Source organism: Schistocerca serialis, chromosome 1 (genome assembly GCF_023864345.2).
Source record: "Schistocerca serialis cubense isolate TAMUIC-IGC-003099 chromosome 1, iqSchSeri2.2, whole genome shotgun sequence".
Lineage (NCBI taxonomy): Eukaryota > Metazoa > Arthropoda > Insecta > Orthoptera > Acrididae > Schistocerca > Schistocerca serialis.
Window position 1 is genome coordinate 1,038,980,537 of NC_064638.1, and position 14,483 is coordinate 1,038,995,019.

The following is a 14,483-nucleotide window of genomic DNA, read 5'->3' on the forward strand; positions in this document are numbered from 1 at the left end:
AAGCAGCCACTAGTGTACCAAGAAATGTATGATTCAAATCCTGTATCACCTCCGATGGAGCAAGAGCCTCTAATTGAATATGTTGTGATCCACGTCGGGTTATGCCACAGTGCAACCAGTAACAGTGACACCCTGATGTGTGCGTTTAGTGTGTCCCAGCCCCTAAACCATCATGACATTAGGGTAGCATTGTCCACTGAATCGAAACAACAGAGGCATATGTTTCCCACAAGGCGTGGTACTTTCCCTGAGATAAGTTATTTATCGCTAAAGCAGCCATAGATGAATTTCTATGTAACGGCCTTACGTGACCCTCATTGCTCCATTTGGTCCCAAAAATATTGGCACATTTTATATTTGCGGTGGCTATAAGGCCCCCAATACCAGAAGCATCCCTGATCGATATCTGGTACCCAACATCCAAGGCTTTTCCATTCATTATAACTGTCTCCATTTTCAGTGTCACAGACTGTAAAGAAGGTGTACTTGCAAATACCAATGGCAACAGCACACATTCCTAAAACTCCTATTATTACTTCCTTTGCGTTATTTGAATTTTTATACACGCCGTTCAGACTGAAAAATATGCCACAAACGTGGCAGAGATTAATCGAATCCGCACTGTGCAACCTCCATTTTGCTTTCCATACTTGGACATTGTACACTTTTTCCTTCTTCACCACATGAGCACAAAGAACACCTTAAATAGTAACACCCTGGGGTGATTAGGCATAACAGTTATCACCGAAAAATGCCACTTATGACAACAGGAAGTAACATTTCTAGGTCATTCTGTTTCGTCAGAGGGGATCAGTCCAACACACAAAAGGAGTGTATTAGTTTGGCTAATGCCTAATCCCTCAATTTACAAGAAACTTAGTAGATTTTTGGGTATGATCAATTTCCATTGGCATTATATTCCACAGACAGCAGTTATCCAAGCACCTCTCACCAACACCATTTCTGTTATGAACATTGAGGGAAACCAAACAATTCCATGGCTGGAGGATTTGTTATGAGCATTTGGCACTATGAAATGATCATTAATGAAAGCAGTGGCAGTGGCTCATGCCTCACTACTGCTTACCTATCTATCACTGCCAACATTAGTGACACCACCATCAGTGCAGTTTTACGACAAACATTGAATGGTATCCAGCAATCGCTATGTGTTTTCTCCGGCAAGTTAAGAGGATTCCAACAGCTGTGGTTGCATATGACCACAAGTTATTAGCATTGGTGAAGCACTTCCGGGAAGACATCGAGGGCTGAAAACTCACACTTTTCACTTTGGTCCACGCCATCTGCGTCCACAGTAGGAACGTTTCCCTGCCACTATATGTCTTGCACTAATGTCCTCAATGTGCTCATTGATTTTGGTAATTTAGCTGCAGCAAAAGTACAATACAGACAGCTACGAGGCCTCTTACAGCACCCAAACATGTGCTTGTGGTTCCAGCACACACACACACACACACACACACACACACACACACACACACACACACAGATATATATATTACACTATGGTGTGACCCATCAGAGGGCAGACTGCTGATGTCGTTCAGGAAAAATGATCTTTGATGGCTTACATGATCTGTCCCATCCAATGGCTCACCCTAACATGAGACTTATTACAGGAATGCTTTGTCTGACTGTGAGTTAAGGTAAACAGCAGGAAGTGGTTGCATGACTGTATTCCTTGCCAGTGCAACAAAGTCACATACCACACATTCCCACCATATGATATCTTTAAAGTACCAGAAGTGTGTTTCCAGTATATTTACTTGGATTTAGTTGGATCTTTGCCAGAGTCAAATGGCTATAAATACATTGTATCAGCTATTGAACCTATAACTCGTTGGGTAATGACTGCTGCGCTACAGAATATAATGACAGAATCTATTGTGCAGGTGTTCATAGACTTACGGATATTTCGCTTTGGGTGTCGGTTGTCTATTATGACTGACCAAGGACGACAATTCAAGTCATTCCTCTTTGGAGAGCTGGGCAGATTGTGTGGTGTGTGCAGTGCTTTCATACAACCTGCGACCTGCAAAGCAGTTGGTTATTGGAAAGACCTTCAATGCCACTTTGATGTGCGATGATGCACAATTGACTGATGTGTTGCCATAGCTACTGCTGAGAATCCTCACTGCTTACATAGATGACACCAAGTCCTCCTCACAAAGTTATTGTACAGTGAATGCTTCAAATGTCTAGCAGACTTCCTCTAACGATCACTACCAGTGCCCACATCAGACTTAGTGCCCTTGGTGTGCAAAGTTAAATGGCTCATTGTTACCATCTACACACAAACCCCCCCCCCCTCCTTCCTGCTTCCACATGGTGTAAGGCCCGTTGTTGTACACAGAGTTACATGATTGTACTCATGTCATGCTACATGATGACACAATTTGTGTAGTGTCACAGCGTCCATATTGCAGGTTCTATAAAGGCCTCCAATGTGGGAAACAGATATTTTCAATCCTAGTGAAAGGCAAACCATCGAAAGTAACTTGCTTGACATCAGGGACAACAATTATCTGAGGTTCTGCTCTATGGAACCTGAATCTGACTCCAGCTCCACTGCTGTGGCGGTTCACTTTGATACCACCGCTTCACCAGTGTGGTTTGAGGTCTGCCAGCCAGTCACAGGCATCCCCACCTATGACCACCCCTGCTCTCACTTCAGCAGATCTCGCCACCCACCATCATTTCTACATGACTGTGTGCCAGAATAGGATCTACCCCCTACTCACTCCACGATGTTCTGCCCTGGAGGAGAGGGACCGTATGGCAGTGCCGACTGCCAGTATCAATGGCGACCATCAGTATCAACACAAAAAAGGGTGAACAAGTGTGCCTCTTTGGAAATAATTGTCTTTGTTGTCCTGTCTAATGTTGTTCTCATGTCTCATAGTGTAAAGCGTACTGTGATTACATTGTGAGTACAAAAGTTAATAAAGTATAAAGGTGTCTAAAACGTTATCCGTGGCTTCAGTACGTGAGTATCATTTGCATTCACCGCCACTGGAATTCCCACACACTCATAACTGCAATGCCAAACATCATACACTCTCACTACACAAATTAACTATTATGTGCTTGTAAGTGCAATGTCAAATATTTTAACTACTGGCAACGCTGAATGAGGAAAGTTAATATTATGTTCTTCTTAAAATTCCATGTTGTCATGGTTTAGGGCACATTCAGTTTAGAATAACAGACACATCATGTTAACACGAGTTGCATGGTATCCCCCGTAAATGGTAAAATCACACTCCACAAAATTTTGCTGTCGTTACAGCTGTGCATTTACCACACAGCATAAAATGATCAATTTTTATGTATACTTAAGTACAGAAAAAGCAATATATGTATCTGAGTTTCACAACTCTCTCACTTGTATTTTAAAGAAAAATGCAAGAAAATTTTTCTTAATACACACAAAAGAAAGTAATAAGTTTTTTTAAAAGTAAGCTATATTTTATTTTATTGACAACTTCACAGTCGCTACATAATTTTCAGAAATTAATCTTTTTGGGCGAGAATCTGCTTATTTTGCGCTCTTTAGGGTTTTAACAATTTTATGTGTTTGTTGATGTAGGAGTTGTGAATGTTTCTCGTTTTTTGTTTTTGCAACACACAAATCACAACCATGGGTTGTTTTCCTACGTCTATCCACAATTTCAAGTAATTCTTGATATTTGCCTTTGTAGTATCGTTTTTGTGTTTCATAAACAAGGTCGCACCTCGTACTGCTCAATAAACAGTAAAATTGCTACTAACAACCACTTTACAGAAATTTTCAGGCGCTTCGAAACACACACTTGGTAAAATTATTAACGTGAAAATCAAAACACAGCGATGGCGCTTAGAAATTCAGCCGTTAAGATGGCAATTGAAAGACGGTAATCGGTCGTAGAGGAAGGAAAATGGCATCAAAAATTTAAAGCGACTTTAACTTATCTGACACGGCTAAAAGTGACGTCCCTCGAGCGGCGCTATAGGAAATTCGGTGTTCCCACGCGAAACTTCGGTTACGTCGATCGTGCGACGGTCAAGTGGCGTCACTTTTATTGCATGTGGAAGCCCACCTTGTATATGCTAGTGGAGGAAGGTTCTTAATAACAATATCTTCTAATTGAACATTTCTCAGCCAGTTCCTGAACCCTTGAAAACAAAATTTTGCATCGTATGCGTTCTGAAAAAATTTGGATTGCATCTCGTTATAAAAAATTACGCATGCGAATGACCTGCGAACTGCTGTATATTTGATATTTTCTTCATATTATCTTTGGGAAAGTGCATTGTGGGAAACGAGAATGTAACGCCATCATAATGTATGATAGAATCAGATAATCTGTTTGTTTGTTTTGCTTTTTTAAATTTTTTACGTTGTAACAACGCGTGATATAAAGTACTTTAATAGAGTATTCCTATCTTGTGTTTTATACGTGAGCACCATTTGCTGTGATATTCTGACAGATGTATTCCTGTTGATTGGAGCAAAGATCTTCGTCAAATAAGAGGAACGCTTATTAGAACGATACAGAAGAAAGCTTCTGGCGTTTTGAACACCAAAGGTACGTAACAAATAATTTTACCTTGTTTTAGACCTCAGTGCTACGCTATGTAATTTTTAATATGCTAAAAATGAGTTAAATTGCAGAAATCGGAGAACAGACACTAACATATCCGTTGGAAAATAAAAGGAAGTTTGAATTTAGTTACCGACGGGGATGGAATATGAGTGAGGAGTTCTTTCTTAGGTATTTGCTGTTTGCAGTTACTATTTCGGTTAATTTCTTTCAATAGAGAGATTAATACCTGGTGTTATTGTCCTATTGCATACCTGTTTTCCATTATGTCGGGAATTTTGTGTAAGTTGTTGGGATTGCATTGGTGTTAATTGGAGTATTTACAGATACGTTTGCCTTTCATCTTGCTTACATTTTACTGGTTTCTGGGATTCGAACTTCGTTGCTAATACAGAATATGAATGAGTTTTACACATGTGCTGGTAATGTGAAGTAACTGAACTTAATAGTGTGTAGTCAGAAAAAATGTTTTTAGGTGTTAGCAGTTTGTGTGTTGCACATTACAAATTAGTATAAGTAACTGATTCAGACCCACCCACACACAAAAGTTGACAACTTTCAGAAAATAGACGGAGCGGGGGCAAATAAACTATGGGAGCAGCAATTTTTGAGAAATTTTTTCCATTTTGTTTGTATTCCATACAAAACTTTCTTAAAAGGACTTTATTTGCGTCGGAGATGTTGGGGTAATGATACATCTCTGTTTTGCACTGAAAAAAAAAACCTATGTTAAAACACAAAAATTCATTGACACACCTGTTTCATCGTCCCCAGATAAAGTAAGCAGTAATAATTGAAAAAAGTAAATGACCTGTCAGAAGGAGAGTACTCCGTTAGAACGGGACTGGTAGGAGAATTGAAACGTTTTTGGTTTTTTAGATTAGGCCTTATATGTTGCTTTTCTCAATTTTGATGTTTAAAGCTGTTGGCAAGAACATTTCTCACATTCTTATGACTAAGGCTTATCTCAGTATACCACCGCTTGCAAAGAAATATTCATTTTGAAATTATAGGGTTATTTTCTAAAATATTCTGTTGATTTCTGAGCTCTGTCTGTGTGGGCGTTACTCTTTATTTTTCATGTTTGTCACAGTGTTAAATCTAAAGTGGATTGGTTTTTGTTTCCTTGGGCTTTTGTTTAGGTACTTGCATGCACTCCTGTTTAGTAGGGGCCTAAGTTCTGGATGTTGAATGGTTTCACAATAAGAATAAAACATTAGTTACTGAGCCCAAGTCCACCTACAGGATATGTATACCTGATTTGTTTCCTTATATGGTTACTTGCTGGACATTTTATTTCTCAATAGCAAACTGGCTAAATTTGACAAAAATGAACATATTAGTTTGACTACACTTACTAGTAATGATTGCTTTTTAAAAAAGGTAAATATATCATCTATATTAGACAGACAAAGAACCTTGCAGCTATGCTGTTAAAATTCTATTGATTATATTAGATACAACATTGTTACCACCCCCCCCCCCCCCCCCAACACACACACCCCAAGAACTGACTTAACCGCCCCCCACATCCCCTCAATTGTGTTAGTGCAAGCCCCAGTATCATAATTCTTAAATTCTAGACTGTGGTTCACTACTAAATGATTAAATCCCCTGTCACCCAACCCCCTATAAGAAGAAAAAGCATCAGAAACTATTGTGGACCCGGGCTCTACATACTCCTCAATTAACCCCACTAATTCAGCCTTCGACCTCCCCTCCACAACCCTAAAAACACATTCAGTACCCCCACCCCCATGAACAACAGCCCCCCACACCCAAAGACCAGCCACAGACTTCCCCCTCCCATACTTCCTTTTACCAAACTGCGACTTGTCCACCTCCACAAGCACCCCATGCCCACCCAACTTACCCCTGTACTTAATAAATTCCGAACACACTTCACGACAAAAGGAATACCAGTCTAAAATAGTCCTCTCACTCACACCAGTCTCAAACGCGCAAAAACTCTGTGGGCATCTATAACAAAAATAATATGTAATAAGCACAATCTCACGCATGCCCAATCTAGACTTCTCGAACCAGGTACCACGCCTTATAGAACGCCATACGCCATCTTTCCGGCAACACCACATGTATCCGTCGCTGGTCCGAGAGGCCGGAACTTTAACCAATTTCATCCCCTCAAGGCAAAGAGAACACTTAACAACTTCGGCGATTAAACCGAATAGTTGTAAGAACTTGATAAGTTCTAATGCTGTCTCGCCCATCATCGCCCTCAACCGAACACTATTAAGGCGGTCTTTCATATCCATTCCTAAACAAAAAACCACAACCAAATACACTCAATAACAAACTCACCCGACATACAGCAATGAGCATTAAATTAAAACAAACTAAAACCATGAACACACCACCAGAGAGCACCACAAACAAAAACAAGACTAAACTCCGCGCCGTAATGACGTCACACACCACAACACGCTTACGTCACGGGTCAAAGCAGACGAGTAAGATCGGAGGTTTCTGTTGACCCAGGTACTTGCATGCACTCCTGTTTAGTAGGGGCCTAAGTTCTGGATGTTGAATGGTTTCACAATAAGAATAAAACATTAGTTACTGAGCCCTTTTTGCATGTGATTTGCTGATGCTGCCGACAAAAAAATTGTGTGTGTGTGTGTGTGTGTGTGTGTGTGTGTGTGTGTGTGTGTTGGGGGGGTGGGGGGGTGGTAACAATGTTGTATCTAATATAATCAAGAGAATTTTAACAGCATAGCTGCAAGGTTCTTTGTCTGTCTAATATAGATGATATATTTACCTTTTTTAAAAAGCAATCATTACTAGTAAGTGTAGTCAAACTAATATGTTCATTTTTGTCAAATTTAGCCAGTTTGCTATTGAGAAATAAAATGTCCAGCAAGTAACCACATAAGGAAACAAATCAGGTATACATATCCTGTAGGTGGACTTGGTGTTCATAACTTTGATGTAAATTGCAAGCTGACCTGAGAGACGTGCAATTAAGTAAGCTCTTCATTACACAGAAATGTGCTGCAAGGATAATGTACAGCTTGTCTATAGTAAGTTGATTCATGCAGAGGCTGTTGGGAACAGCAGGATGCTCACCTTGCCCATTTATTAGCACTTCCAAAAGGAGAGGAGTGATGAGAAGAAGGTAGCATTAGCTTCTTTTTCAGTGATCGCACCATTGCTCTTAACAATGTGTACACTGACATTGCCTGTCTAAGAGCAGACTAATGTTGTCAGTGCTTGGAGGCGAATGAAAGTTTAACTAGTGCTGATTTTCTACACTTCTGGCAGTGACAGTAAAATGGTGAACTTATCATGGACAAGCTGTTGGCAAATGATACACTAATAACCACAATATGTTTACTGTATCTACATGAAATTTTGTCTCACAAACTGACCACTATTTGAAAATACTAGTATTTATAAATTATAATATTAAGAACATAACTTGTCTCCATGACGTAAACTTAATATATTTGACCCCTTCCCATGTGAATTAAAGCTCCTGATAGAGATAGAAAACTCATCTCCATATTTATCTGTCAAACGGTACCCTGCAGACACAAGAAGACATGTTACTATCATGGATTTTTATTTGTGTATTACATGACCTGCTCAGTGGTCATGTGTGTTTGGAATAATGGATGATTTATGCCTGTGTGCATATTTGCATTTGAGATTTTGTGTAAAGATGTGAAATATTCCTGATTTGCACAGTCACATTACATATTGCAGCTGTAAGTAGAAATCTTGTGTTTTAATTGAAAAGCAAATTGAAATAATTTGTTCTTCACAACAATTGTTCTACAAACGAATGCGATTAGATATATCTAATAGATTTAGAAGTAGGTATGGGTTAGTGTAAAAGCCAATCGTGTAAACACTCAGCAAGTAGCCTTGCATTTACAAAAGAAATATGTTTAAAAACAAATCATATGTTTGGCAGTATAATGTGGAGTCACAAATATGATTCATGAGACAAATGGGTATCCAAACAAACTTTCTGCAGGTAAAGTTATTTGAATTTTACATTACCAACATATTATTGCTGTCATCAACACCACCATCACTGTTACCACTATGTGTAGTATATGATGAAGTGACTGTGTGGGTGCTGGTAAGGCAAGTGACAGTTGCCATTCGCTTTACGAGCAGCTACCGTGACTAATCCAGTAACAGTAAACCACTTAAGGAAACAGTAAGGGGAAAAGAAATATATTCACAGATGTGAATCATGACAAGTTTTATTTCAGAATGTGAAATGGTATGGGTTTTATTGGTTATCTGTGCTTGTCATATGCATTTTTGCAAGGATCACTGTGATAAATTTAGATATTTGATATTTACAGAAACATTGAAACAGTTTCTTCCAGGCACTGTCATGAAAATAGCAGCAATGTGAGAAGAGAATAGGTGACATTAAACATATATGTTTTGTGCTGTCAGTGGCTACAGTTACTGGGAATTTCCATGGAATTGCCACACAGAGCGAATTTATATCAATCGAGAATAATTTTATACTTAAAATACAGGGTTAGGTTCTCATTTACTCACGTATTAGGTTTAAAATAGCAGAGTTTCTTAGTGTTTTTAGCAAATATAACCATTGTCCCCTTTAGGAAACGCATTTTAATGTAAAATTTTTTACACTTAAAAATTTGACACTGAAACACACAATAAGACACCAATATTATTTTCATCTACATCCTAAATTGCATCTGGATTATCTACAATGGAAGATTACGATGGTCCTATACTCAGTTTTGTTTTCATGATTGGTTTCCTTACATGCAAGGCGTTTGTAGCTGGGCATTTGACATTCATTTGAAGTGCCACACTGCTTGGCAAAGAAATGTTTATTTTTAGCTCTGTAGTCTTCTTTACCATTCGTTTATACAATTCTTTGTAACATGTAGGAAAAAGTTCAACTCCTCTCTTCACTATTGCACTTCTTACTTCTTCAAGACCATGTTCATCAAAAATTGTCATTGCAGATGTCATTTTCAAAGCCTTGACCATTTTCTTTGGTGTCAGCTCTCTAACATGCCAAACTTCCTAAACTTCTGTTTCTTCTTTACTACTGTTCACACTGAAAACTATCAAGTCTTTGTTCGGGTCCTGGGAATGAGAGTTTTGGAAGTCACACACAATCTCTTCTTCTACATCAGTGAATCGAGTCTGCAATGTCATGTCTGTAAGTTCTCTCATTTTAATGTTGATATCGTTGATCACTTCATCTTCTAGCACTTACACAGCATTGGGCCAGGTTTCTCCATACACAATCCATACATTTTGATATGCTGTCAGTCCATGTGTCTCTAATAACATCAGTCACTTCTTAATATTCAACTATAGCCAGAAAATCTTGATGGTAAGTCCATTATTTGAATCACATTCTTCTGTTAAGTGAAGGAAATTTGATGCAGATAGTATCTACATCTACAGATATACTCCACAAGCCGCTGTATGGTGCATCACAGAGGATACCATATACCATTACTAGTAATTTCCTTTCCTGTACCACTCGGTAATAGAGCGGCGGAAAAATGCATCTACTTGACCCTATATGAGCCTTAATTTCTCTTGCTTTACCTTTGTGGTCCTTACGCAAAATGTATGTGGGTGGCAGTAGAATTATTCTCCATCAGCTGCAAATGCTGGCTTATTTGATCCATAATTTTCCTCGAAAAAAAGTTGCCTTCCTTCCAGAAATTTGCATTTGAGTTCCTAGCGCAACTCTGTAATACTTGCGAGTCGCTCAAACCTGCCGGTAACAAATTTAGCAGCCTGTCTCAGAATTGCTTGGGTGACGTCCTTTAGGCTAGTCTGATTTGGTGTGAATCTCAAACACTCGAGCAGTACTCAAGAATGGATTGCAGTAGTGTCCTGTATGCAGTCGTCTTTACATATGAACCAAATTTTGCTGAAATTCTCTCAATAAGCCAAAGTTGACTATTCACCTTCGTACTTCAATCCTTAAATGCTAATTCTGTTTCATACATACTGCTTTGCAGCCTAGGTATTTAATCGACATGATGGTGTCAAATGTCACACTACTATTGCTTATTTGAACATTATGGGTTTGTTTTTCCTAGTTGTCTGCTTAAACTTGTATGTTTTCTACATTTAGAGCCAGCTGTCACAAGCAATTGCAGATTGCTGTTCACCCTGTCCACCAGATCATTAGTGTGTGTAGAAAGTAATGTTGGACCTATCACACTTTCGTGCAGCGCTCATGATGCCCTCACCTCTGATGAAGAGTTGTAATTGAGGGCAATGTACCAGTTTGTTACTCAAGAGATCTTCAAGCCACTCACTTTTATCTGATAATCTGTTCCATATGCTCATACCTTTAAGTCTGCAGTGGTACACGGCGTCAAATGTTTTTTTGGAAATCTAGATGTATGGAATCTGCCTGTTGCTCTTCATCCATAGTTTGCAGGATATCATGTGAGAAAAGGGCAAGCTGAGTTTTTGATAAGCAATGCTTTTTTAATACTGTGCTGATTAATGGAGAGAGGCTCTTCAGTCTGAAGAAAATCTAGTATATTCGAACTTGAAATAAGTTCAAGAATTATGCAGCAAACTGAGGTTAAGGATATTAGTTTGTAATTTTGCTTGCGGGTCTGTTGGTCTATCCTTCTTATAAACAGGAGTCACCTGTGGGTTTTTTCCTGTTCCCTGGGACTTTGTGCTGAGTGAGAGATTCCTGATAAATGCAAGCTAAGTGAGTAGCCAGTGCAGTAGAGTACTCTTCGTAAAATCGCTACTGCTACACCAGACTGATCAAAGTGTGACTGGGTAGAAGCCTTGGACCCACTTAAATGATTTTATGTAAGTCCAGAATTTTCTTGAATTCTCGACAACATCTTATGCATAGGTATGACTGTGGTAGCTGTTGTATGCTTCATGCACTGATCTTTTCACGTACTTGCAAATCTCTACTAACTTTTACATGTTGTCAGTTGTGCATTCTCTTTTGAATCAAGAGTGCAACAGCCTGTGGTTCCTCAGCATTTTGTTGCTAAACTGCTGTGGGCCTTTTCCATCCTTAATCTAGTTACTCAGCACGTACTTCTCCAGAGCATGATTTACAATTTGTTTAAATTTTGCCCATAATTCCTCTGTGTCCATTGTACTGGAACCAAATGATGTTAATTATCTGTCTAAGTGAAATGCTAACAACTACTTATCTGCTCTTTCTAGCAGAAATAATCTCCTAGCCATCCTGAATATAGGAAAAAAGTTCCTGATCGGTGGATTGCGGGGTGGATATAAAGTGTTCTGTGGCAGAAACAGGGCTTCGGTGTTTATATTTGAATCAGTGATGGAAAGTGGGTGGCTGGGGGAACATTATTGAGGAGAAGATGAATTTTGAAAGGGACCTTTTTTTTTTTTTTTTTTTTCTTTCTCACAGTAAGCCTTCAAATCTCCATGCAGTTCTTTAAGGAAATGGTCATAGAAAATAGCAGAAAGTATCACATCACTTTTTTTCCATCTCCAATGAACTCCCAGCCTGCTCTTGTCACAGCACTTTGGTACCCAAGGATTTTGAGAACAGTAGATGATAAGGGGTTTTAATTTGCAATCCCCTGCAGCATTTCCTCCAAAGAGAAATGGCGCAATAGTCATTGCTAGCCATAAATCTGGGTATTGTTTTTGCTTCATTAGAAATGAAAGTGCAGCTAGACATCAGTTTCCAAAATAAGCCTGTTTCATCAAGGATGATTCCCAGTGAAGCCTCTTGCTGTCACACTTTCTTTAAACCTTTCTATAAATTCCTTGGCGTCAATTTCATCTGCCTCTCCTATTATTTTAATGTTGTGAAAGCCAAAATGATCCTTGAAATGATCAAACCAACCTGAGCTGGCCTAGAAAGATGCTGGGTCATCCTCTTCTTTCGTTAAATATGCATACAAGCACTTGTTATTCAAATAGCAGCTCCAGAGAGATGGATGTCTACTGATTGTCAGTCCAATGGCGTAGCTTCTTCTTCTTTTTTTCCCCCCTCCCCCCCCATCGCCTCAAACTATATTTGCTCATTTTAGTTGCACTTATAGTGCATTTATAATAAGTTGCGGCTTTTGACAGTACGGTATGGAGCAAGTGGAGGGAAGTATGTGCTGCACGTGTCAGCAGGTGACCACAGTATAATACCAGTCCTATTTGGTGCGGAATTTGGCAGGTTCGTGACACTGCGTGAGCAGCAAACCGGCCGATCTGTGATCTTTGTGAAACAAATTTATAGAAACTATTTGGTAGTAAACTCTCATTCTCACACATTTTGCAGTTAAAATCGTCAGCTTCATGATGAACTGCCTATCATTCTGTTAGTGGCCGTAGTCATTGCAGTGTTTCGATAATAGGTAAACTAATGCAAGAAATTCTTGGTTTGCAGTGAAAAACAGGTGTCACTATGAATTTGTGTTTGGTGGGTGTTAGATGTTGCTGTGGATTAAATGTAGGTAATATATTGAATTATTCTCCAATCTCGAGAAAAAGGGAATGTACGTAAATCGCTCCGTCACGAACTCGTGCCTCGATGAAAAAGCTAGACTGAAATATTATAAATTTTTCATGTGTTTAAAATGTTTTTAGATATTAGAACAAGATTTTGGCAAATGATCGTGCGCAAAGACAAGAGTGTTTTACCATATGATTAATATGCGAAACTATCATATCTACCGCAACATTCAAGAGACTACAGATTTTTTCGATCAAATAATGTAATTATTGAGGGCCATCAATAGCTGGTCCCCCCTGTGGGTCCAGGGATTAGAATAGGCCTGAGATATTCCTGCCTGTCATAAGAGGTGACTAAAAAGAGTTTTACACGTTTTGGCCTTTATGTGATGTTCCCCTGTAGGGTTTGACCTCCATTTTTCAAAATTTTTCTGAAGACTGAGCCAATTGGGGAATGGCGCCTTACGTGGTGCATTGTGCCCATCGTGCATTGAGATCTTTAGCCCACTTTCTTGTTGTTGCATTGCAGTCCCACCCATTCTCCATCTCTTGGGCGAGGACACCTTCCTGGGTGCATTTTCCACAGGCACTACACAGCGTCGCTTTCTGTGTTGACAATGAACATGGACCTCTTTGCATCTGATATCCAGCACGGTAGCCAGTCCGTTGTAGTAGGGCCGCCTTGTACCCTGTTGGCTGTAGCCACCAGACCGCACAGGGATCACTCTGCTTTGCCTGCACCGTTAACTCCCCACATAAGCCAAGGGGTAGATGCCCATCCTCTTGGGGCATTGGGACTCCCAGCAATGGCCATCCTGCCAAGTGGCCTTTGCTGCGGCTGGATGGCACCTGTGGGGAGGGCGCCTGGTCGGAGTGGGTGGCATCAGGGCAGATGACATGCGATGAAGCTTAGTCCATCATCTCTTGCTGGTGGTGAAACACCAGCAGTCTCTAAGCGTTCACGAGCTCAATTCAATGCACAGAAGTACGCCCCTACATCGTTCCCCTCCCTGGCCACACCATGAGAGGAACGTCAGGCTAAGGATGGCAGCGAATCTTATTCGACTCGGTACCTTGTATGTTTGAGAGCTGATGGGGAATCTTTCATGACGATGAAGCCTCAGTTTTTTGTTGAGCATTTAGAGGACAAGTTTGGGGAGGTGCAGGGCTTGTCCAAAATGAGATCTGGGTCAGTCTTGATCAAAACAACATCCTCTGCCCAGTCTGTGATAAACTGGGGCATGTTTCTGTAACCATCATGCCCCATAAGAGCTGAAATATGGTTCAGGGAATCATATTTCAAAGGGAACTTCTTTTGCAGTCTGACGAGATGTTGCGCCCCAATTTAGAACGGCGAGGTGTACATTTCGTCTGGTGTGTCCACTGGGGTCCAAGGGATAATCAGGTTACCATCGGTGCCTTCAT

General features: G+C 39.9%; 1 protein-coding gene across 5 annotated transcripts in view; it reads left to right on the forward strand.

Moving 5' to 3' along the window:
- Window positions 1-4,307: 4,307 nt before the first annotated feature.
- The window catches only part of LOC126414524 (serine/threonine-protein phosphatase 6 regulatory subunit 3), a 191,317-nt gene continuing 181,141 nt past the window's right edge, over window positions 4,308-14,483 (forward strand). For 3 of the 5 annotated variants that reach the window (XM_050083352.1, XM_050083353.1, XM_050083354.1), the window contains exons 1-2: window positions 4,325-4,589; window positions 4,676-4,775. In XM_050083352.1, coding sequence (XP_049939309.1) covers window positions 4,753-4,775 — 23 coding nt within the window. In that variant the 5' untranslated portion in view covers window positions 4,325-4,589; window positions 4,676-4,752. Of the gene's footprint in view, window positions 4,590-4,675; window positions 4,776-14,483 lie in introns of all 5 variants that reach the window. The other 2 variants (XM_050083356.1, XM_050083355.1) reach the window with 2 other exon arrangements.